The sequence below is a fragment of the Chanodichthys erythropterus genome, chromosome 14 (genome assembly GCF_024489055.1).
Source record: "Chanodichthys erythropterus isolate Z2021 chromosome 14, ASM2448905v1, whole genome shotgun sequence".
Taxonomy (NCBI): Eukaryota; Metazoa; Chordata; class Actinopteri; order Cypriniformes; family Xenocyprididae; genus Chanodichthys; species Chanodichthys erythropterus.
The window spans coordinates 20398606-20423604 of record NC_090234.1 but is presented as its reverse complement, the minus strand read 5'-3'; the positions used below and the strand labels follow the sequence as shown (position 1 = coordinate 20423604).

General features: G+C 36.6%; 2 protein-coding genes across 25 annotated transcripts in view; both read right to left on the bottom strand.

Moving 5' to 3' along the window:
* The window catches only part of ttn.2 (titin, tandem duplicate 2), a 164711-nt gene extending 148466 nt beyond the window's left edge, over nucleotides 1-16245 (bottom strand). For 16 of the 21 annotated variants that reach the window (XM_067409284.1, XM_067409291.1, XM_067409299.1 and 13 more), the window contains exons 1-27: nucleotides 16040-16245; nucleotides 14326-14429; nucleotides 13592-13795; nucleotides 10978-11265; nucleotides 10802-10890; nucleotides 10481-10701; nucleotides 9965-10220; nucleotides 9624-9779; nucleotides 9289-9405; nucleotides 8461-8688; nucleotides 8260-8373; nucleotides 7013-7252; nucleotides 6610-6675; nucleotides 6259-6517; nucleotides 5687-5735; nucleotides 5355-5567; nucleotides 5129-5271; nucleotides 4838-5019; nucleotides 4492-4722; nucleotides 4167-4405; nucleotides 3828-4069; nucleotides 3180-3344; nucleotides 2924-3092; nucleotides 1144-2840; nucleotides 774-1055; nucleotides 414-680; nucleotides 14-286 (exon numbers count right to left, since the gene is read on the bottom strand). In XM_067409284.1, coding sequence (XP_067265385.1) covers nucleotides 14-286; nucleotides 414-680; nucleotides 774-1055; nucleotides 1144-2840; nucleotides 2924-3092; nucleotides 3180-3344; nucleotides 3828-4069; nucleotides 4167-4405; nucleotides 4492-4722; nucleotides 4838-5019; nucleotides 5129-5271; nucleotides 5355-5567; nucleotides 5687-5735; nucleotides 6259-6517; nucleotides 6610-6675; nucleotides 7013-7252; nucleotides 8260-8373; nucleotides 8461-8688; nucleotides 9289-9405; nucleotides 9624-9779; nucleotides 9965-10220; nucleotides 10481-10701; nucleotides 10802-10890; nucleotides 10978-11265; nucleotides 13592-13795; nucleotides 14326-14416 — 6481 coding nt within the window. In that variant the 5' untranslated portion in view covers nucleotides 14417-14429; nucleotides 16040-16245. The remainder of the gene's footprint in view (nucleotides 1-13; nucleotides 287-413; nucleotides 681-773; nucleotides 1056-1143; nucleotides 2841-2923; nucleotides 3093-3179; nucleotides 3345-3827; nucleotides 4070-4166; nucleotides 4406-4491; nucleotides 4723-4837; nucleotides 5020-5128; nucleotides 5272-5354; nucleotides 5568-5686; nucleotides 5736-6258; nucleotides 6518-6609; nucleotides 6676-7012; nucleotides 7253-8259; nucleotides 8374-8460; nucleotides 8689-9288; nucleotides 9406-9623; nucleotides 9780-9964; nucleotides 10221-10480; nucleotides 10702-10801; nucleotides 10891-10977; nucleotides 11266-13591; nucleotides 13796-14325; nucleotides 14430-16039) is intronic. The other 5 variants (XM_067409294.1, XM_067409302.1, XM_067409304.1 and 2 more) reach the window with 3 other exon arrangements.
* Nucleotides 16246-17437: 1192 nt separating this feature from the next.
* The window catches only part of ccdc141 (coiled-coil domain containing 141), a 36421-nt gene continuing 28859 nt past the window's right edge, over nucleotides 17438-24999 (bottom strand). For 2 of the 4 annotated variants that reach the window (XR_010897136.1, XR_010897137.1), the window contains 5 exons: nucleotides 23846-24675; nucleotides 21892-22064; nucleotides 18052-18191; nucleotides 17821-17931; nucleotides 17438-17744 (listed from right to left, as the gene is read on the bottom strand). Coding sequence is in view for 2 of the 4 variants with exons in the window: in XM_067410009.1 (XP_067266110.1) it covers nucleotides 17878-17931; nucleotides 18052-18191; nucleotides 21892-22064; nucleotides 23846-24675 (1197 nt within the window). In the remaining 2 variants the exon portion in view is untranslated. Of the gene's footprint in view, nucleotides 17932-18051; nucleotides 18192-21088; nucleotides 22065-23845; nucleotides 24676-24999 lie in introns of those variants that run through there. The other 2 variants (XM_067410009.1, XM_067410010.1) reach the window with 2 other exon arrangements.

Genomic DNA, 24999 nt, shown 5'->3' with positions numbered 1-24999 from the left:
AAAAATAACATACTTTGGACAGTCAGTTTTCCAGTTGTAGAAATTCCTTGAATAGGAACAACAAATGAGTAGATTCCTGCATCATCCCTGTTTACATTTTCAACAAGAAGTTTGTGGACTTGTTTGTCAATGACGATGTGAATTCTGTCAGAGGAAGAGATGGGCTGACCATTTTTCATCCAAGAACCCTCCACATTTTCCTGAGAGAATCGCACTTCCAATTGGGCAATATCACCCTCACAGACTGTCAAGTCGGAGAGGCCTTGCATCAGAGTTACAGGGCGCACTGATACAAAACAAAAAATATCATTATTTGCATTTCATCTATAATAGAGTCAATATTTTTTTTGAAACTACTGCAATAGTCAATTTTTTTTTTATTAATATATAAATTATATTCAAATTCTACTTACATTTCATTTTCAGTGTGGCACTTGTCTTCAGATCACCCGCTTTAAAAGTATATTTGCCTTGGTCTTCCTTCCTGACATCTTTTACAGACAAGGTGTGTCGGCCACGACGAGAGGATACAACATATTTTAAGCTTGGCTTAATTTCTTTGTTCTCAAAGTACCAGGTGCCTTCTGCATCTTCACGTGACAGTTCGCACTCAAACTCTCCAGAGTATGTTTCAGGCACTTCAACACTCTCTAATTGTTTAATCATTTCTAGTGGTGCACCTGTATAACAAATCAGATGGCACATTTGACCAAAAATTCAAAGATGACTCTGAAAATGTGAAATAAAATAGCAACAAATGAGTGTAAGCTAACCTTCAACATGAAGTCTGGCAGTGGTTCTTATGTGGTCTTCATCAGCTATAGCACAAGTGTACTCTGCATCATCTTGCATGTTGATTGTCAGCACAGATAGGAAGTGCACTTTTCTGTCTGAGTGCATCCTGTATTTGTCTCCAGAAAAAATTTCAGCATTGTTCTTCAACCATTTGACCTTGACAAATGGCTCATTTGTCTCACATTCAAATGTTGTCATTGTGTCTTTCTCTTTAGCAAAGGCATCCTCCAGTGTCTGGGTAAAAGATACAACTTGCTTGGCTGCAAAAACCCACAAAGAATTTATTAGATAAAGTAATTTTGGTATGAACAATGATTGTAAATCTGATTTAGAAATGACAAAACATACCTTGCACCAACAAGAAAGCATGGCTTGAGGCCTCACCAGCAATGTTAATGGCTTTGACCATGATACTTGCAGAATCCTCAGCTAAGACATCTCTAATTACTAATTCACAGACATGGTCCTCGGGCCAATACCAGTAAACACGATCTGACTTCTCAAGTAAAATGCCATTTTTGAACCACTGGCACTCTGGATCTGGTTTACCAACAACCCTACAACGGAAGCGAACTTCATCATGACCTGAAACTGTCTGGCTCTGAATTCTTTCCATGATCTTTGGAGCCTCCATGCTAGGAGAGAGAGTGACTTTCTCAGGTCTGATTGTTGGAATGGTAAGTTTGCCTTCCTCCTCCTCTTTCTTCTTTTCTGACTCAGGCACCTCTTTGGTCCAGTGCAGAAGTTCGTCTTTTCTCTTTTTTAACATTCCTTCATAAGACTCATCCTTCTTGCGAGACTTCAACTCAACTGAGGATATGGCTTCATAATAGCCCTCTTCAGTCCTGCGTTTAAATTTGCTTCGCAGCTCTTCTGTCTCTTCTGTGGATTTTTCACGAACAACTCTCTCAGCCTTCTTTAGTCGGACAACCTCTTTTGCTTGTGAAGCCTCTGCAGGTTTATCTACCTTCACAACATCAAAAGATACTCTGCCAGGTTCAGGGCCAGGTGCCTCTGGAGCCTTTGTCTCAGGAGCACGACGCAAGATTGCCCTGAAGTCTTCTTTCTGTTGGATTTCAAGCTTAACAGCATACTCAGCTGTACCCTCTGGGTTCTCAGCCAATACTTTGACATCTCCAGAATCATAAGACTTACAGTCAGTGATTTCCAAATAGTGAATTCCATCATATTGTAGTCTGAAACGTTTGCTCTTTCGAATGAGCTGTCCATTGAGGTACCAGTTAACTTTGGGAGTGGGGTAACCGGTCACTCTGCAGCGATATTTGGCTGTTTCTCCCTCAAATACTCTCATGGGTTGTGGGAGCAAGACAATCTCTGGCTTGGTCTTCTCAGTCATGTCATCCCCAGTTACTCCTGAAGGTGCACCCTCATGGGCAATTCGCTCCATTTCGTCCATTCTCTGTACTTTTCTTCCCTCTGGCAACTGACTGTCCTCCACCAGACTCTTCTCATCTTTCACAATTAGTGTAGCAGAGGTCTGATCAGCACCAAATTTGTTGGTAGCTCTGCAAGTAATGACGCCACTATCTCTGGAATAAGCAACTTCATAATCAAGACTGCAATAGCCAAACTCATTGATCATACGCAGCCTGTTAGCAGCTTCCAGTGGCTTGCCATCATGGAGCCACTCAACAACCATAGTTGGGTCTCCAATAGGGGTCAGTCTGCACTCAAAGTGCACAGGCCCGAATCGCTTCAACCTGACTGAAGTAAGCTTCTTTTTAAAGTGTGGCTTCTGTTGCTTTTCCTTGTCATAAAGGTCACCCTCTTCCCACTGTTCCTGACCATAGCGAAGATGCAGTGGTTCAATCTCTGGTGGAGCAACGTCCTTAGCCTTATATGTTCCTTTGGGAATGATGAGTCTTCTTTCTGGTGAAGGTTCGGTGTACTCTACCTCCACATTGACTCTGCAACGAGTGGTATCCCTGCCAGCTTTGTTTATAGCAGTGGCTGTGTACCACGCACTGTCAGAGCCGGAAGTCTGAGGAATCTGGAAATGTGCCTGTCCTTTGGTAGCCTCAATTCTGTAACACAATTTTTGAATTTAACATAGATTAGTACTAAAAAAAAGGGAAATAATTAAACAACAATTAGTAAAGTAACTTACTTGATGTGAGGGTATTTATGAGGAGAGATGATGTCACTGTTTTTCAGCCAGACAATGTCAGGGAGGGGGTTTCCAATGGCTTTTACTGCCAACTCAACCAAACTTCCTTCCTTGACACTGATATTCTTTAGCTTTTCAATGAACTGGGGTCGGACCAAATTTTCCTTTGCTGTAACACATAAGATGAGAGTTTACACAATCTTCCACATCACTAAGTCTAGATATAACACAGTTTTTTAGAACAAAAATAGTTTACCTTCAACAGTAAGAGTCATAGAAACAGTTGTCTTTCCAGCTCTGTTCTGAGCAACAACCGTCCACTCTCCAGAGTCCTGAGGCATGGCAGGAACCACAATCATTGACTGAGTTCCATCCTCCTTTACCACTATCTTGTGGGTGTAGTCATTGACCACTTGTTGTCCTTTGGTAAATATAATTAAAGAAAAATAATTAACTTTCTTTGTTCTGTTTTCAACAGGTAAGAAAGAAAACAAATAAGCAAGAAAAAAAACAGAAACAGAAACTACTGTTTAAAAGTTTGGGATAAGTTTTTTTTTTTAATGTTTCTGAAATAAGTCTGTTATTCTCAAAAAGGCATGGCATTAATTTGGTCAAAATGTATTTGTTTTCTATTTTAATATATTCTATTGTTATTTATTGATGTAATATAAGGCTAAATTGTCAGAAGCCATTACAGTGTCACATTCTTCTAGAAATCATTCCTAAAAGGCTGATTTGGTGTTTAAGAAACATTTCTTATTATCAATGTTGATTTTTTGTGGAAACTGTGATGCATGTTTGTCAGGATTCTTTGATAAATAGAACAATAGAAAAAAAAAAGAAATAAAAAAATATTTCTTACCCCAAACTTTTGAACGGTAGTTTAGCTTTAAAACACACTTACCATTGTGGAACCAGTAAGTGTCGGGCATAGGTCTTCCGACTACTTTTAAGTCAAACCTTGCAGTCTGTCCTTCAGAACACCTGAAGGATGATGGCTTCTGCACAAAGACAGGCTTATATAGCCTCTCCAGTTGACTCTCGTCAGTGTCATCAAGTCTACGAGCAGGAGAGCGGCTAACAGAACGAGCAGGAGAACGTCCAGGGGAGTAACTAGTTGAGCGAGCAGACATTGGAGATGTAGACCTAAAACATAGAAGTGTAAATGTGAAAATGTGGATAACATTATCAAGCATCTAATCACAGAACAGCAAATCCAGAGATGAAGGCCAAGGCAACTCACTGGACTCTTCTCACAGCTTCGGCTTGAGGGAAGTAAGGCTGAGCAGCTGCAGTGGACTCTACATAGAGCTTTCCGGAACTGACAGCGTTACCCTTCATATTGCTGGCAAATGCAGTATAGATACCCTCATCTTCTGGCAGCACCACAGGTAGGCGCAGACTGGCTCTTCCGTCTTGTAGAACCTCCATCTGATAGCGGCCTCCATGCTTAATGCGCTTGCCATCTTTATACCAGGCAATCTGTTGAACACAAATGATGTAAAATTACATGTATACATTGTGCTGCTTTAAAAATACTGCTTTTCAATGTATGTACCATCCATTACCTTTGGTAATGGTGTTCCTTCCATCTTGCAGTGGAAAGTAACACCCATTCCTTCCAGAATTCTGTAGCTTTTAACAGGAGTGCTAAATGAGGATCCGACAGCCTCATGCTCAGCAACATCCATGACCATCTCCTCACCATCCTCAATCACCAGCTCTCGGTAAGTTATTTTAAGGATGCGAATTTCAATCTCTTGGATTATTTTTCGTTCAATTGCAGATATTTGAAATTCCTGAAGATACAGAAATGTTTATATAATTTTAATAAATTATAATTTGAAACTAATTTCTTATGTGATTTATGATTGTAAAAACTGGTAAAATCACTTTTGCCATGTAAATTCATACCGTCTCTGAGATGAAGGATTGCATCATCTGTGTTTGCTGAGCCATCCTTCTCTGCATGAGCTCTTTTTCATATTCACTTACAACTACAGGGGGCACATCTGCCACTCTGGGCTCCTGCACCATTGTCGTCACTTCCGTTACATATGTCACTTCCTGTGTCTTCATATAGGCGTCATACTCCTCTGTAAAAGCATGATGGCATGATGGATGTTGATTTTTCTGTTTAAAGCTTTTTTTAATTGTTAATCATGGTTAATAATAATTATTTTTACAAGTAAAGTCACAACTAACCTTCCTCAAAGAGGCTTGTGGAAGCAGATGCCTCTCCGTGTTGGTTCTTGGCAAAGATGGTGTACTCTCCAGCATCATCAGCAAATGTCATAGAAATTTCCAACTTGCACTCCCCTGTTTCCTTGTTATAGCTAACTCTATATCTGTTAAATTACAAGGAAAGTATTAGCTTTCTTTTTCTCAGTGTAGAAACTAGATCCAAACTATACTTGTGCGAAATCTATACCTGTATCCAGTTGTGAGTAGAACTCCACTCTTCTTCCAGTAAATATGGGGCTTAGGACTTCCTCCGATCTGGCACTCAAAGACAACACTGCCTCCTTCGACCAGCTTCTGAACCACTGGCTTCCTCACAAAGAAAGGAGCAACAGGTGCTCCAGTGTCCACAGAGACCACGCTTATTTCAGACATGGCCTCCCCTTTGGCTTCAATGACAGTCCTTGTTTAAAACACACACACACAATATAATTACAACAAATATTAAAATGTGTTACCTTTTGGCTCTACTCTTTTACAACTTAAATCCCACAAGTCTTTGGTCCTGCCCTTGTAACTTACTGTTTCTCCTGGACAGTTATCTCCTCTCTGCTCTCAATCTCTTCAGACACTGTAAAAAACATAACATAATGTTTTTTGAGGTTGTGTTTTAATTTTCAAACAATGGCAGAGGTAGGGAGGGGTATCCTGCGTTTTTTTTATGATCAAGGTCTGTTATTCAAGATTTTCATAGTATGCTAAATATAAAATACTTACAGCATAATATATAAGCGCCCATTACCCATTGCCCATTCAACCATAATCCCACCTACCTACCTACAGCTCAAATGTTTTAGATATTTGCGAAAAAACAAATAAATATAAAATAAATACAATATTAAGTAAGTAAGTAAGTAAATAAATAAAATTGATATATTGCTTTTTATAATTTTTTGCTAAACCATCATAATTTCAACCTTGGGTTTAACAGATATGCAGATGAGGTTGTAGGAGATTCTAAATGATGGCATTGTTTTAAAACATTTGAGAACTTACTGTTACAGCCTCATTACAGACATACATATAACATAAGCCTTTTTTGTGCTCCACAAAAAATAACACAGAAATTTGATTGTAATATATATCAAATTTACCTTTGACAAGCAGGTAGCAGGAGGTGGTGATAGTTCCAGCCTCACTGGTAGCAGTGCAAGTGAAGCGGCCACTATCTTCAGCAAAGGCCTCACGGATCACCAAGCGGGCATAGCTGTTTTCATAAGTGATCTGGAAGTCAATGGAGTGCTCAATTCTGTAATCTTCTCTGAACCACATAATAGCTGGGGTGGGGTGACCTGAAATCTGGCACTCCAGAGTGACAGACTCTCCCTCTGTGACAGTCACATTCTTCAAACCCTAATGAACAAGACAGCAATGTGTATTTAATGATTCTTCAAGTGATTCTACAAATCGGCAGCATTTTATCAAAATGCTAATAAAACACTTACTGCGATCAAGGTAGGGGGCACTACAGGCTCTTTGATAGCTGAGGGGATCGCTGCAGTCTCGACAACCTACAGAAAAATCAACATTTGTTTACAAACCAATTGACTCTTAAACACAATTTTCTTTGTTAGCGAAGTGGCACAAATGATGTTAAAAAAGAAAAGAGTCTGAAAAGAAGAACGAGTTTGAAAAAGAGAATGCAAAAAATAAACATTCTGATAAAGATTATGTAGAGGTGATGAGAAGAAATCCTCAGTATATCAGATGGGTTCTGTAAGGAAAACAGTTAGCTTTGAAGATTTTTTCTGTAAGTGATAATCCAACCACACAAGACACCATATGATGAATAACTGATATTAAATCAAATGTTAGCTTTGGGAGTGGACAACACGTCAAACTACAAACCTGCGTGTCCCACTCTTCCCCGGCAAATGAAACGCCTATCTTTCTGTGTAACTCTGTGTCGAAATGAGTCTGATATCTCTCTGCAGTGTCTCTAAAAGGAGGAGGGGTCGGCTCTGGGGTCACACGAGTCTCCACAATCTTATGTGTTGGAGGCCTGACAGGCTTGATGATCTTTTGAGTAGCACTTGTTGAGGATAACTCTTTTTGTAGTGTGGCAATAGCAGAACCTGCTATTGAAACCTGACCAACCCAAGAAGAGCAACATTACCACAATATACCAAAAACAAGTTCACTTTTGTTTAGCCACACAGAAGGGAACATTCAGGGAACCTTTAGAAGGATGGTAGGAAAAAAATAATTAGTTAGCAATTTCAGATAACTTATATACTCAATGATTTAATAACTCAGTGGTTTAATAAGAGGTTGGTGGACAAACTAATGGATGGATGGATGTTATGTTGAAAGTTATTGTGAAGTTTGTATATTAGGTATTGAGGGTGGGTTTTTTTTTTTTTTTTTTTTTTTTTTTAGATTGGCCTGGATAGGCGGCACTTGTTAAAGGCTAGTGATAAAATGTTAAGAAAAGAAAAAAATCTACCACAAGTGGCAGAAATTCTGAGACCACTAGTGAAAATGCATACATTTTGCATTTTTTATTTAATACAAAACCTAAATGTATTTTAATTTCAGAATCATTAAGTATGCAGTACGTTATTCTTTTGCTATAACAACAGCAGTAGTCAAGCTGTATGAACTTCACAATTGTGTAAAACCTGATGATCATGTTCTCCAGAATGATGCAAATATCTTGCCCATCATTGGAAGCATAAAAATGTATATTTTGATGATTTGTGCAATAACACAAATTTTGATTACTTTGATTAATGACTTAAAAATACGCAAAATATTAAACATTTCTTCATTTTCATGTTTACATTTTCCAAAATCCTAAAACTTTGATAAAAAAATAATAATGATAAAAGATTTTCATAGTGGTCTCAGATTTTAGAATCCACTGTGCATAAATATATGGTTGAATTCTATAAACTGTGTTACAGGCAAGCAGGAAAACAGTTTAAATTAAAAGGAAAAAATAGCTTTCAGATTTATTATATGCGTTTCACAAATTTGGAAACGTTAGGCTATATCAGTTTTCTCTCTCATTATCCTTTTTCCTAAATATCTGAAAATCCAGGTACCTTAGAAAATGGGGATTTCACTGCTTGCCTGTAATCACCAAATCTTACCTCATAGCTATGATCTGGTTTTGGTACAGTAACTTTTGATACTGTAAAATGTGGAACTGGGGATGGTGCAAGGTCAGTCTCCACCTTGGAGCTAACCTCGGTAGATCTTTGAATCTATTACAAATCAACAGAAGAGTATTTGAATGCAGAAAGACTAAGAAAATCATGTTCACGTTTCAGCTTCTGTTCAATGCTTCTAACCTGGGTGACATGTACACTCTTCTCTGTTGTAGAAGTTGTCATTTCAGTGGGAATTAGCAACAGCTCCTTTTTACTTGTGACCTGTTGCTTAGTTGCTAGCATTTCCTGATGTCTTATATCAGCCTCTTCTTCCATCTGAGCCCCTTCAGCATGCGTGGGCTTTCGTATACGTGCATGATCAACAGCAGCAAGCACAGTGGCCACGGCATCTGCTTTTTTCCCATCACCCTGGCAAGAGCAATCACTGATCAATATCTAGAACACATGCATAGACAGAATCCATTCTCATCTAAAAACACAGAGCTTGAACAATATGGGATGAAAGCTGGAAAATACACCACCCAGTGAAGTTGTCTGCTAAATGTTAGGGTTGAAAGGTGTGGAAAAAGAGATTTTGATTTAAAGGTAACATTTATGTGGCTTACATTTAAAAGTTAACATATTTATATTAATCTAACTCTATGTTTAGAAAGTTTTACAAAAACTTTCACAGCTTAAGGATTTAGAAAAGACAATGTTTTGTCTTCAGAATCAAAAATATTTGTTGACAATTGTTCAAAATAAAACCAGAAAGAGGAAATAAATATTAATTTCACTGCAAAACTGGTGTTAGAGTGGATAAGTTTTGTTCATTTCTGTAAATAAAAATCAATAATTGTTCTGAACTTTTCACTCAACCAATCCATGACTAAATATGTAACCTTTGAAATGTTACCCTTAAACACAAAAATAGAAGGTGCTATCTGAAAAACATCATAAGTGAATGAAAAACAGGATAGAAGGCATTAGAATTGTGGCCAAATGAAATATTATTCTCTTAGATTCTACCTCTGCAGCTGATGAGATCTCTTCCAAGGATCTCTCACTAGTGGTTGAAACATCAATATTGATTTTATGAGTTGTCACACTTGTGACTGATTCCTCTTGGATTTCCTTACATGATATCTATGAACATGTGGAAAGAAATCTCTAAATTGTTGTCTAAATGTTAAAATAAAAACAGTTTATATTTGGAAAGGTAGGCAAGGGTGAAGTAATGGATGGAAAAGTAAATTCTGTTATTGTTGTCCTATATAAAATATTTGTGGAGTCAGTGGTAAAAAAAAAAATGGGAGTATGAGGTTTGGATGGGTGACAACCACAGCACTAAAATACCAGACTACCTGCTCATTTTGAGACGTAATGTGTACTGCAGTTATGCCGGTTTCAACACTGGACTGCTCTATAGAGCCACTGAGCGGCCCACGACTACGAGCCTGGTCCACTGCCGCCACCACAGTGGCAACAGCAATACTTTTCTCATCCACGTTTTTCTGCTCCTTTTTCACATGCAAGTAGAATTGGGTTGCAAGATGTTGTTAGAGCTTACATTACAGGCATTTTCACTGACGAATAAACATTTACATGAGACACTTGCAGAAAGGAAGTGGTGGCACCACTGAACAAGTCATTCATAACATGCAGAAAGATTGAAAGCAAGTTTGCCTAATTGGAAATTCTTTACCTCTTTGACAGCACCAGCTTGTTGCTGAACAGCAGCAGAGCCCTCCCAACGCTGTTCCATTTGGACACGGGTAGAGGTCGTCTGGACTTGTGTTGCTCCAGCAATCATGCGGGTGTAGCTGGCTTCTGAAACATACCCCGCTTGTTTCCATGGGGGCAGGACCTCAGATCCCTGCGTGACATGTTTGCGGGTCATCACAGGGGATTTGACTGGTCTAATTGGAGAAACAGACAGTCTCGTAGATGGAGACACAGCTCTGAAATTAAATGGAAAAACATGTTATGAGAACATGAACCACAAACCTTAGCCTTTGGATTAATGAGAGCTGGGTAACTTGATATGTACAAAAAGAAATGTTTTCTCAAGTGGAAAGCCCCATAATTTAAAGTTATTTTATGAAGTTATCACTTCAATGCTATCATCAAATCAACAGATTTATAATCAAGTCCAATTAAATGTATAATATGAATTAGCTATAGTCTACATATGTAAATCTGAAAACCTTAGACACATTACCTGACAGGAGTTGGTGTCGGGCCCTTAACATGCCTCACAGGAGAGGGAGACTGATGGCGAGCTGCTGACACTTTAGTCACTTGTGAAGGGGGGGATTTGGAGGTTGGTTTAGGGGGCACACGAGGTGGAGTCTTATGTGCCAGCTGCTGGGTCACAACCCCACCCTCTACTTGCATTTGCATCATGGCTGTTGCAGAGGTCTCATAATGAGCCTCCATTCTCTGTTAAAAGAAAATAACAATTAACACAGTGATATAAGCAGCAAAATTGTGTTTCTTTCAGGAAAACTGTTGCGGCTTCAATTTTGAGACTGTCACTCACCTTCTCCATTCTAGTCTGACGAGTCTGTGAAATCTGAGAGGCTGAAATGATTGTTTTTGACTTCTTTGCAGGTACGGCTTCTTCTTCGCCTGTGAATTGTGAATGAAATGCTTGTTGCGGCATCTATTTCATAAACATACAATTGAAAAAGCATTTTTAACAGCTAAAAATCTTACCCTGAACAAGCAACTCTGCAGTTGAAGTTGCACGTCCACTGCTGTTAGAAGCACTGACAGAGTAGGTTCCAGAATCTTCTGGGAAGGCCTCGGCAATCAACAAACTGTAAAGGTCTCCATCCTGTACAATCTGAAAGTCAGCAGAGCTCTGAATCTCAGCTCCCTCTCTGTAGAACTTTACCACAGGTGCAGGGATTCCTGTAACTCGAACATCCAGTCTCACTTGGCTTCCTTGTCTCACAGTCATACTTTGTAGTCTCTGAATGAAGTTTGGTGGCGCAGTTTCAGCTGCAAATTAAAAGATGTTAAATACAAGTCAATTTTCTGACTTTTAACACAAAAGTATCACACATTCTTTCAAAGGGATAGTTTACCCAAAAATCATCATTTACTCAGCCTCAAGTTGTTCTAAACCTGTATAAATGTATTTTTTCTGCTGTACGCAAAGAAAGATATTTGGAAGAATGTTTGTAACCAAGCAGATCTTGACTACCATAATATTATTTTTTCCTACAGTGGTAGTCAATGGGGGGTGAGATATGCTTGGTTACAAACATTCTTCCAAATATCTTCCTTTGTGTTTAGCAGAACAAAGAAATTCAAACAGGTTTAGAACAACTTGAGGGTGAGTAAATGATGACAGAATTTTCATTTTTGGGTGAACTATCCCTTTAAGGTCACACTGCACTGACGCCTTGCAACGCAGAAAATCACCAGATTACAGTACATCACTTCTCAGACATTCCATGACTCCATAAACGCCAATTAAACATGTTCAATCAGCGAAAACAAGTGTTGACCATGTAAAAAGATGCCAAAAGGGGTAACACACTGATCTGACAAAACCCAACGAAGTCTCAATTGCTGTCAGCGTTTGTCAGTGCATTGAGAACTGTCTTTTATAATTATTATTAATATATATATATATATATATATATATATATATATATATATATATATATATATACACATATATATATATATATATATATATACAGTCAAACCAAAATTTATTCAGACACCTTGAACATTTCATTCATTAATACAGTTTATTCAGTATAGTTTAAAAAAAAAATGTAATAAAATATGACAAGATCTCAGAGTTAAACTGTGACAGAAAAAAATAAATCTTAACTATGTCAGATAACACTTAAGCAAAAATGGTCAGGTCAAAGTGTCTGAATAATTTTTGGTTCTAAATTTTTATCAATTTTACTGGTAGTCCACTGTATGATGAATTTTTGGGTATAATATGTCACAGTTTACTTTATTTTGCTATCCTCACGCACAAATGAACTATAGTGTCCTAGACACAAATATCAAAATAAAAATGTCAAATATATATATTAGTAATCATTCAAATATCAATCATATAGTAACAATATAAAGTAATAATCTTTTAAATTGTTTATAATTGCCCTTTATTAGCCTATAGCATAAACCTTGTCTGGCATGTGCAATATTCGTAAATAAACTTCAAAAAGGAAAGGAATACCAGTGCTTACAATGCAGATAGTGTTGTAAATTCAAATAGATATTATTAATGTTTAATCCTATTTTTCTTTACAGTTTAAAAGCACGTAACGTTACATTACCAAAAATATATATATACACCTAAGATTGAAATAGGCCTACCGATAAAACAAAGGTTCAGTGTGTTATTAAAAGGAAAATTGAGAAGGAAAAAGAAGAGGATAGATGAAGTTACAGAATATTTGAGGAATATCGATACACAATGAGGGAATGCTTCAATTACCTTTACACGGTGCGGTTTAAGAGAATCAGTCAGCTCACTCAGCTGTTGTGTTGATGTTTGTCTCGCGATATCGAATTGTCTTTTGGCGCCCAAAGCAGAAAGCATCCAAACTATACTCAAGGTGTTTTTAAAATAAACATTTTGTGGTGTTACATTTTGACGACGTACTGTACATTACGGCAGAAAGGGAAATTTGACCACTGCGCTCGAGTCTAGAATCTTTTGCAGTGTCTCGCGCATGCATGGCACTGCGTTCTAAAAACGTCCGGCTCAAGTTCAACACGCTATTAAAAGGCATTCTTTTCATCGGAAGTAGCGCGCAGCAATAGAAACAGAACGGGGCATCCATCTACTACATGTTGACGCACCATATTAACTGGTCTATTTAAACGTTAGTGGTTAATAAAGTGCAGTTACATGCACTTATATATGACAATACTTTTGAGGCCCTCCAAGCAGCCCATCGCCCCCCACTGTCCCCTGCATTGCAAGCACAGTAAAAGGTGACACATTCCTTCCCATAAATTCTTCAAGCACTGATAGCCTGCATGTGTCATTTAACAGTAGCCCATCACTGGATATCTTTACCACTTTATAACAAGTAACAGTCATTAACTTTATGAGCTGATCAGTTAATCCACATATTTGCTTACTGTAGCTCTACTCAAGGATGCCAGCACACTGTGGGAGAATTCATGACTCTAATTTGAAAACCACTACAAACCATTTTGTAATTAGTATAATCATTATCCTATGAAGCAGAGTAATAGTATAATAATATTATAAACATGTTTAATGTTTATTTTATTTTATTTATTTTCTGGTGGCAATAGCTAAAACAAAGTTACTGGTTATTACCTGTAACCAGCAGTTCAGCAGTGCTAGTGGCTTGTCCAGCGCCATTGGTGGCTCTCACAGAAAATCTTCCGCTGTGTGCGGCTGTCACGGCGGGGATCATCAGAACAGCGCGGCCATCGCTGAACGAGATCTGAGCGCCGGGCAGAGCGGCAGCAGTAAGAACCTGGCCATCACGAAACCAGCTCACCTCTGGAACTGGATTACCTGTGAGTAGAGTTTTATGTTATTATTATTTTATCTAAACAAATACAAACATTTCTTAATCTGTAGTCAAAATTCATGTCCCCTTGGTGGATAGAAAGATGGAGCTGGAGCCCCTTGTTGCACATTGTATAAAATTTAATTCTGACCTATACCATATTAATGTATTTACAACTTTAATATGATGCTTAACATTGCACAGTGAAATAAATAATTAACTTGCTCAAACCAATTCATTTTTAAATAAATTATTATAATAGTTTTATTTATAAATAAATATAAAGAAAAAAATGCATTCAACCAAAGCTGAAGTTTAGCTAAATGTTTTCCTGTCCCTCCCACAAAGAAATAAAGTGCTACAGGCCCCAAGGTGAAAACCCCTGATTCAGATAGATTCATCAATGCTATGTAATGTAAATACTCTGTAGAGTTACATTACTTTAACTAATTTCACATTGTACACTCAGGTGTAAAAGAGTCAAGAAGAATTCTACATTGCAGCAATGGAATGGCAAAGTGGGGAACATTCTTACCACTAACTTGAGCTTCGAACGTTGCAGCACTACCCTCAAGTGCCACAACGCTCTGAAGCGGCTGTGTAAATGTTGGCGCCTGTGTTGACATTGTGGAAGGCACCCTAAAGGAAAACATAGAATAAAGTTATAGTTTTTGCATGGAACCCTTGGAATATCTGAATTCAAAAAGAGTACAGTATTTTTAGTAGATTCTAAACTGACTAATCATTGGTGCGATCCTTGTCAACCTGGTAGAACCTGGCCTGTCACTTGAGATTCAATGGCTCCATTGGGTGTTAGGCCAAACATTTGGGCCTCGTATCAACTGACAGCTCTTGAGACATGACAGTAACAACTGGTGCCTGTGGCCTGCAGTTCTTTTCACGGCATGACGCATAATTTAGAATAGCCCTCCAGTTATAACAGTCAGACAGGCCTGTATCATCAAATCTAAAACTAATCTACATCAGTGGCTTATGCATCTTTATTCACTTTGTGACTCAGTGTCAATGCTGGATTGAACACCTGGTCCTCTACTAAGCAATACTGAGATGTTATTCTGATTAAACATTCTGCATAATCACATAATCTTAAGGTTTAAACACTCTGCATTTAAGATGAACAAGTCTTGATTGTCTGAACAAAAAATAAAAAATAAAAAATTAACCGAAGAGAGCTAGTTTATATTTAGAATTTAAAATGGCTGACAGGAACTGCTAGATGCATGACCTTTACCTAAAATAGATAGAACAACACTGACTGAAAAAAACTCAGATACAGTTCATGTGGAAGTAATTATATTGCTGCAAAAGTACTATTATGTTTGACTATAATCAATATGTTAGTTACCTGGATAGCTACCATAAATAATTTGATATCATTTAAATGTACATATTTAAATTTATTAAGATAAATCAAAATGAAAACTTCAAAATATTCAACAACAACACAATAATGTTTTTTGCACTTTAATAGACTAGCAACTCATGTTTCGTGGAGAATAATTTGACTTGCATTCTCATTTATTAAAAAAAAAATAAATTAAAAAAATAATAAAAAAAAGAAAGAAATTAAGAGTGATAAAAATAAATTATAGCCTCATATGAATGCTTTTCCTGTAGCAATAATTCATATGTACAACCAGGTTCATCAATATCGAAAGTTCAGAATTCCAACAAGTTCTCATTGACATTTGCAATTACTCTATGTATTAACCTTAAGAACCATAACTTGAAAATAACCGAAGATCCCCACAACAATAAGGCAGAAGTTTCCAGCAACCACTTTAAGAAAATCCATTTAAAATGCAATAAATGTTCATAAGCAAATCAAACCCAGTGTCACAAAAGGCATCCTCTAAAAATAGTCAATGCCCAGCTTGATTGACAGTCACCATGTGGCACATAGCTGGAGGTGCAACTGATATCTCTGCTGCTGATTCCCTTAAAAAGACATCATGGCCCAGCTAGGACACCACTCTAATGCTATCACAGGCTATTCTTGGCTTTACTAAAACCACTGCACCATTTAAAAACCGTCAGAAATAAAAAGTCTTAGGACAAAATTAATTGAATATTCATTTAAATTGTTCAACATCAGTCCCCTTTCCACTAAATCTCTCAAAGTGAACATCGACTTTTGCATTTCTACTCTCTTTATTTGTTAGAATCACACAACAAAGCATCATTAGAAAGCACTGGCACATGGGTACAAGAGCACAAAGCATACTTACTTGTATCCAAGAGTGCCTTGAATTGGAGGGACGAAGCCCAAAGGTTTTTGTCTTCTGAAACAAAGTCCTTATCCAGATATGATTTCAGAAAACAGTGTGAGAACGGATGAGCCTCGAAATATCCCAAAAAACAAAACTACACAGGGTCTTAGCCGTGTAGTTTTGCTTTTTCCCTTGCAATCCCTACACCCGAGGCAAGGCTGGGAATGCTCCAACTGCTCAGAAGTGTTAACATGGTGGTTTTACTTTATATACCCCTTGGCTAATCAGCATCATCACTACATTGCCATGCCCCATTGGTCGTCCCCCCACGAGGCATCATGGGAGGTAGCAGCCATTTTATGCAAACTCACACCTGTCACCCACTTTACTTAACATAACGCAGGACTCATTATCACAGAGTGTCTGAAACCTAAAGAAACAGGAAAATGCCCCTCATAAAGAGAGACATCTTCACTAGCTTTATCTCGTAAATTAATCACGGTAACAGCATGTTGATCCCCAAGAAGTGAAGAACCAAATGGGGCGAGAAGGGCTGTCACTGTCACTCAGGCTCTAGGTCTGTGAGATAAACGGCTCCAGCTAAGATCACAGGCAGTGTTCCCCCATTTGTTTTTCTTTTGTTTATCTGTGTATTAAGGCAGACATTACTTTTAAAACTTTGAAAAGCAGAAAAGAAATGACACTATGAATATTACCATTATGGTGAGATCTAGTTGGTGAGATCTCCTCTAAACTGACAGAGGAGACAATGTTAAAGATAGGCAGTGACATGTAAGAGTGGAATGCATGACTAGCATTGACAAGGACTTGCAAGTGCTAACTTTTGTCAGACAAAAATCTAATGACAAAATGTAATACAGCTATAACTACAAAAATAAACTAATATAGCTAAATTATACTAGATTGAATTAAATTGTATTATATTTATTGCACTCTTGTACTTAAATCTTTTGAATGCTCTTTTGTCTTCATTCATAACACACACATACATATATATGACGATAATCCCATGTGAGAGTTATAAATAGCATGATTCATGATGAATTTTTATAATTTAGTCCACATTAGGGAATTTCATATGTAAGCTTTCAGTAACAATCACTGAACAACAATGTAGCTGCAGCTGTTTTCAGTTGTTTATTTTTGGTCAGAATGTGGGTATATGACATTTATTGGTATTGGTTATTGGTCTGAATATTTTTGCAAGGCAACATAAACCCAAAATTATCAGTTGCAAGCAACAGTGTGTAACGTTTACTCCAAGAGATGAAGAAGGTAGACGATGTAAATCCAAATATAAATGTAATTTATTAATATAAAGTAAACTCAGGCAATGTGATGAACACAATGAACACAAAATGAAACAGTGTGCCATGCACAAACAGTACCGGACAATGAACAAGAGGAAACGAGGAACTTAAATACACATGGTGATGAAGTTAAATACAGAGAGATTACAACTAATTAATCAATGGTACCAAATGAAGAGCTGGAAAATGTAACAAAAGGAACAGGTAACTGAAGAGAAACAAACTAAAAGTTCATTAAAATGAAACTAAACAGAGCATAACACACAGTGTTCCAGATATTGTCCATTTTTGTTGAATAATTCACAAAGATAGAAGATTAGGCTAAGTGAATTCCAGAGTTTTCCCCTAAACAGCATTTGTGACCATAATCAGTGACCTGGTGGTTTTGGCCTCTGTTAAAAATATACAAACAAATTTTTATTATCATTATTATTATTATTACTGCTGTTTATTTTTTATGATAGTCACCTTGGCAGAGCTCACATCTGGCAGATGACATATCTGTCATCAGACAAGTATACAGGCTCAAAAATCTGATGTATCAACACTTCTTATGGATGAAAGGCTTGGATCATTCAACTTCAGACATAGAAATACAGATATAAACCATACAATACAACATTCAATATAAAATACCAATACCAAAAGACACAATTTTTAAATATTTTTTATTCAAAAGTATAAATACACTTAACTCACTTGGCTCTCGTCACATGCTGAAACCTTAGTATCATTCATGCAGAGCACTTGAGGATAAGTGCCGTGTGAGCTGAGGTCTTCTTCCACCAATACATTTTGCTCATCCACTCTGGAGAGGAAGTGTGGAGAGGCCCTATGCACTGAGGAAATCAGACTGCATTATAATTCACTGCACTGAATATGAAGCAGAAATTATCACATCATTATCTCACAATAAAAAGGATTACAAAAATGTTATAGTTCAAAAAGGGTTGTCACTCATTAAGCATGTGGTGTTGTTTTTTTTAAAGCTGCCTTTATTGTTTACTGTTAGGGGAAAAAAATAGTAAGTAAAAAAGTAAAGAGCACTAGACACAAAGTTAAAAGTATATCTGTGCGACAGCTGTATTTGAATGCAGGGTGAGGAATGACGCCACAGACCCCTTCTCAGTAGCGCGACATAGCAGGAAAGCAAAGGTGTAACCTGAGAGTCCTGAGTTATGCTGTGTGATAACAGTAACATGCCCCTGACTAATAGTCACCCTTTCATTCAGTACTGAGCCTTAAAGACCCCATGAAATCTAATTTGAAGTTTTGGGGCTTTTACTCTATGTCTGTAACTTTTGAAGTCATCTGCATAAGCTAATGTACTCGCTAAAGGATGACAATTAATCATTCAGGATCATTCATAATTTTTTCTCTTCTGTCAAAATGAATTAAAAATACTGATGACTCATCTTGCACTTAATGAAGTATCAAAATGGTTATTAACAATAAAATTCTCTCTAAATATTATTTTAATATGCTCCTTCCCGACTTCATGTTTTTATTGAAAATGCTCAGGGGAAAAAAATAGTCTACGCATAAGACAATTTCAAAGGGTCTTTAAAGGGTCAGGTTTTAAGCAAGTCTTAAGTTACAGAATATATAATCCATCCTGTATCTATTTTACATATGAAATGTATTTCCTACCAATTGGGAACATATTTTACCAACATTAAATAGAAAATTTATTACAGAATCAACATAAATTCATAACACTATAAGAACCTATGGATATTACGACACTGACACATTGACAAGCAACTTGCATGCTGTAAACAAAGTTAATTGTGATGTGTCTATTAGCTGGTAGGTTGGTGCATATTTCCCTCAGTAGCCACCTACTTCAGGTCAAATTACAGTCTATCTTACAACCAAGGGTACATATGCTGAAGACAGATGACATCACCCTGACTACAAGAGTCCTTACTGACTAACCTCCTATTTTCAAGAAAACTGCTAGTAAGTTCGATATGAAGCAGTTTGAACACCAATAATAATAAAATATATGGAGGTCACTAAAATTTCATCTATAAGGCTTTACACTCCAACTTTATATTAAGTGTCTTTAACTACTATGAACCACATTTAAATTTATTGTTTGATACAATGCACTTATTGCATAAGTTTTTTTGTGCTTATATTTAAAAAAAATACCCACCTCAACAGCCAATAGCAGCAAATATGTGTTTAAGAATAAAGCAAGTCCAAGACAGTGAATTTATAACAGCTAAGGGGTGTTGTTAGGCAAGACTTTTATATACAAATATTAAAGCCAAAAAAATGCAACTTTCATGAAGTAAAATCACTAAAAGCCTTCCTTCCACTGGAAAAAATAGTCCCTGACCGTGAACAGCAACAGAAGTTACATTTATTACACCATTAGATGGCGGCAAAGATTGTCTTTATGAGCGAGTCACTCAGTCGCAAAGACTTTTAAATTGAAACTTGTTGTGAACATGGAACAAGACACAAATAACAAATGCTTTGACCAGGGCTGTCAGTGTCAGCAGGGCACGGGAAAACCCATTAAATGTTAAAAGGACAAGATCGCATTCAAACAATCAAATGGATTTTTTATTATTAACACTGACCTGAAGGAAAATGCTAAATCTGAATACACTCGGTCACTCGATTTCACAATACTCTTCTACATAATGCAGTAAGCTTCAATGAACAAAAATCAATTGAGAACAATGTTTACATTGCTAAGAGTGGTTGCTAAGACAGACGCATCAACATACACATTCAGTGGCGCAGCAATACTTATGTAATGCAGTCAGGGAATTTTACAAAGACTTCGAACGCGGCTCAGCCAATCAGAATCAAGGGCCAAAACTATCTGTTTTATAATAAAACATTAAGTCCACTGTACCAAACTCTTTTCTTCTTTTCTTTTTCTTTTTTTGATGCAAGTACATAATAAAGACACTGAATGTAAAGTGTCAATGCCTGTTTAACAAGGTTAAATTGCCTTAATTTATATAAGATGAATTATGTTTTATGGTTATCATTTATCTTGGTAATTATGTAAAGTTCAATAAATATAACTAAATACAACAAATGTTGGTAACACTTTATTTTGATTGCCTACTTTAAACTAACTATAAGAAACTTTGCAACTACATGTCAACTAGCAGTAATTAGAGTACTAGTAGACTGTGTTCAATATCACTATCTTTACATGGTATCCCAAAAGACATTTAGCTGACTGGGTAACTTTGCAAGTACGTGTCAACTTATTCTACTAACCCAAACCCTAACAGTCTACTAATAGTCTAATGAGAGTTAGTAGGCATGTAGTTGCAAATTAATGAAAGCTTGTTAAAATGTAGTTGCAAAGTTATGTATAGTTAGAATAAAGTGTTACCCAAACATTCTCACCAAAGGGATAGTTCATCCAAACATTATTATTATTATTATTATTTTTTTTTTTTATTTATTTATTTATTTTCTGTAGTACATCCCTTGGTTTTTATTTACTTACCTGGTTCTTTATTTATCTATGCATTTATTTATTTGGTTGGTGTGTACAATTTTTTTTTTTTTTTTTTTTTTTATAAATTCAATGTTGTTTTGTTCAAAATACCTTCTTTTGTGTTTTTGAGGCATTTAAAAAGGACATGAGGTTGAGTAAACGATGACTAAATTTTCCTTTTTGAACCATTTCCTTATGATCTAGAAGTGGATTTGTTAAAAAACAAAACAACAACAACAACAACAAAAAAACAGAATCTCGTCAAAAATAAATAATTTAATTGCAAAATGCTAAACATGTTATTTCAGAACTGTTACTATAAATAACTGGAGAACAAACCAGGGCTTCATTACCATCACAAAGGGAATTGTATGCAGATCCATTGAATAATATATAAGAAAACAAAACAAAACAAACAAACAAAAAAACAGAATAATTCAGCTCATGTTGAATTTGATTATTGCAAAATATTGTTATAGTGATTTCAGTTTGTAGCCAAAACGAATTAAAATGTGGTTAGTTGATGCATAACTTTTCAATAATAATAAAAAAACAAACAAACAAAACATTCAACAATATTTTACGTTAACATTTATATGAATGTATAAGGTAAGGTGTATATTTAGGTCCTGTGACTGATCACCATTTCAAAACATCTTTTTGCCTTCACTATTTCACTGCATGGTCCTGCAGCGTAACAAATTATTTTTTAAAACTACAGATATTCAATGTTGTTTTTCCAAACAATATAAGAGCTGCATGCATTATAATTATAAAAGAATAATTAATTTTAGATGGCGTACAGCACATCACACCAGAAGATGTCAACTTCCCCAAAAGAGTTTTAAATCTACCCTTGTGCAAAGACAGTTAAGTTTGTGCACACCAGTGGTTTTGTGACATGTGAAGAAGGTTCAGAAGTGAACATCCATGTGTTTTCCTTGTTAAAGCCAGTGTCCATTATAACAACAGCAGATAGAGAAGCCACAAGAATAAACAGAGGGTGCCAAAGCAGGTGTGCCAGTCCAGTTTTAGAACGTCAAAATCAGGGCTGCTGTTACCTTTGACCTGTAGCATGGAGCTGGACGAGATTGTGCCAGCTGAGTTTGAGACAGTAACCACATACTGCCCAGAGTCTCTCACTGCAGAGCTGTGAATGAACAACGCATGCTTGCCTTCTTTATGGGACAGTTCTATGTGCTCATCATTGGCCAGTTTGTGTCCATTCTTGAACCTGAACAAAGAGTGAATTATGTCACACAATCACACCACAGCAAAAAAAGGGCACTCATTAATACAGACTCAATGGAAGAGAGAAATTAGAGGTAATGTTAAAGTGGAAGGTCCTACAGAAGGTACATAAAATGGAAATGTTAGCTACAGGAAATGTAGATTAAAAAGTTAGTATGAATGGATATATGCATGACAGTGGAAGAGAAATTAAATAAAAATTAAATTAGATCAAAATTAATGGAAAACATCAACTTTCCTTAAACCTGCTTCATGCAGGCAGACAAAAATATGTGTACATATGTGTTCATCTATCTGAACTACAAATAATTTGTGATGAATTTAGTCTTTTAAAACTGGATTTTGATCTATATGTTGTATAATGAGAATTTGTCACCCATTTAGATACAAAAGTATTCAGATAATTAATAATCTATTTATTACATGACCATTCAAAAGTTTAGGGCGGTACAATTTTCTAAATATTTTTGAAAGAAGTCTCTTATGCTCACCAAGGCTAAAAACAGTAACAACATGAAATATTATTACCATTTTAAATAACTGCTTTAATATATTAATTTTATTTTAATATATTAATACATGTAATTTATTCCTGTGATGCAAAGCTGAATTTTCAGCATGATTTGCTGCTCAGGAAACATTTCTTAATATTGTCAATGTTAAAAACAGTTGTGCTGCAGGAAATTTATACTTTTTTTTCAGGATTCTTTGATGAAAATAAAGTTCAAGAGAACATAATTTATTTAAAGCTGCAGTCCATAACTTTTTCTGGGGGGTTAAAAATGATCCAAAATCAATTTTTGAGCAAGTACATAACCAGCCAGTGTTCAAAACTAGCCTGATTCACAATGGTAAGCTTGTAATAATGTTTTATAATTTGAGTGGTACTGGTAGGGTTCCACAGGAAATTCGAGCATGTAGCCGTTCGTCTTTGCATCATGTCTGTTTACATAAAGGAGGAGTCCCAGCTAGTAGGCTATATCGTATATGAGGATGCTACAGGTGGTGGATCATTGATAGACTTTTATTAGACTGTACAGAAATCGAAATTTACAGGTAACGCTAATATACACTAAATACACAGTCACGCAATGCTGCTGTTGTTAACATACAATTTGAGAACAAAGTATAACAATAATTATAATTTGCATGGTCTGATGTGATATGAGCTAAGCGATCATTAGATTTAAACACCATTGTGAGCGTGATTTATTGTAATGCTTTTTTTCTCAGTTGGTCAGAACAAAAGTGGCAGATTTGTTACTTGCTTGTTCAGATGACATTTTCCGGTGAAAATTCTTATTTTGGTCATTCTCCTCAAAACATTAGATTCATCTGCGCTGAGGAGCCGTGCTGATGCACAGCCCACGTAAAGATAATTCCGCAAATAACTGCAATTGCAGGTTTCAAACAGAGATGGCGACAAACAAGTAAAACTTTAAAATAGGACTGCAGCTTTAAAATAGAAATCCATCATAATATTATACATATTCTTTGCCATCACTTTTAAACAATTTAAGGAATCCTTCCTGAAATATTTCTACCTTTCCTTCTAATTTTCTTTGAAAAAAATCTTTCTGACCCCAGACTATTGAACAGTGTATATATTATATTATATTATATTATATTATATTATATTATATTATATTATATTATATTATATTATATTATATTATATTATATTATATTATATTATATTATATTATTGAAGAAAGAGCAAAGAATGTTTTAATTTATAGGTCAAGTTTGTTGTAAGCTACCCACCAGGTTAATGTAGGCTCAGGGAATCCAGTGACTTCCACCTCCAGGGTCACCGGAGAGCCTTCCATTACCGTGGCATTAGACAAGGGTTTGGAGAAGTTAGGACCTGTGCCGCCTGTCAGTTTACCCATAACCTTTTTGGAAGTTGCTCGCCTGATCTCCTCTCGGATGGCTGTGGGCTTGCAGAGATCCGAGTCCATCTCTGTGGTTAATGGGGTAGGGGTAGCATGCGTGTTATTGGGCTGAGCGCTCTGGCACTGACCCATACTGGACTCATGCACACACTTTTGCATTTCAGTATGACTCTCATGCACTGAGTAAACTGTTTCAGTGATGCTGCCTGGTGGTGGGTTGCCAGATTTCTTTAAGATGCTGGAGATGGTGTTTGACACAACACTAGGAGCAGGTACTGTGAGGGGGCTTGGAACAAAGGAGGATGATTCTGCTCTAAATCTGGCACCCAAGCCAGTGGTGGGAGATGGGTAGCTCTCGGCCTGGCTCGACATCCACTCCCGCTGCCTCTGGTGTAGGGTGTCACCGTGCTGGGAATGGGACTGGTGGCTGAATTGGTTAATGCAATGGCTGTGAGAGCTCACGCAATAGCCATCATCAAGGTCATTTTCTGACTGAATAATGTTGGATTCTGGAGTCTCAGATAAGGGAGGCAGGGAGATGTCATCTGGGGAGGTGCACTCATATTCATCATTGGAGAGTGATTCCTCAGTGAGATGGTCAGGCTGGAACTCACCCTCCGGTACACTTCCTACAGGAACTGCTGGCTCTGGTGTCCCATGTGACAAAAAGTCCTCCTCTAAAGAATGTTGAGCTGCTGTCTATAGAAATAAAACACACAAATAAAGAGAACAGAATAGCTGTAAATCTCCCTGTAAAATCATTTTGTGTTGCCATTTTTTGTAAGTTACTATTAACCAGCCATAGAAATTATTTAAAAACGTTTTATTAAAAAGTAACAAGACACAGCCAGGATGTAAAATATATATGTAAGTACAATATATAAAATTCATATATCAATATATAATTTACACTATAGTTCAAAAGTTTGGGGTCAAAAGTTTTTTAATTCATACTTTTAAACAGCAAGGATACATTAAATTGAACAAAATTGACAGTAAAGACATTTACAATGTTACATTATT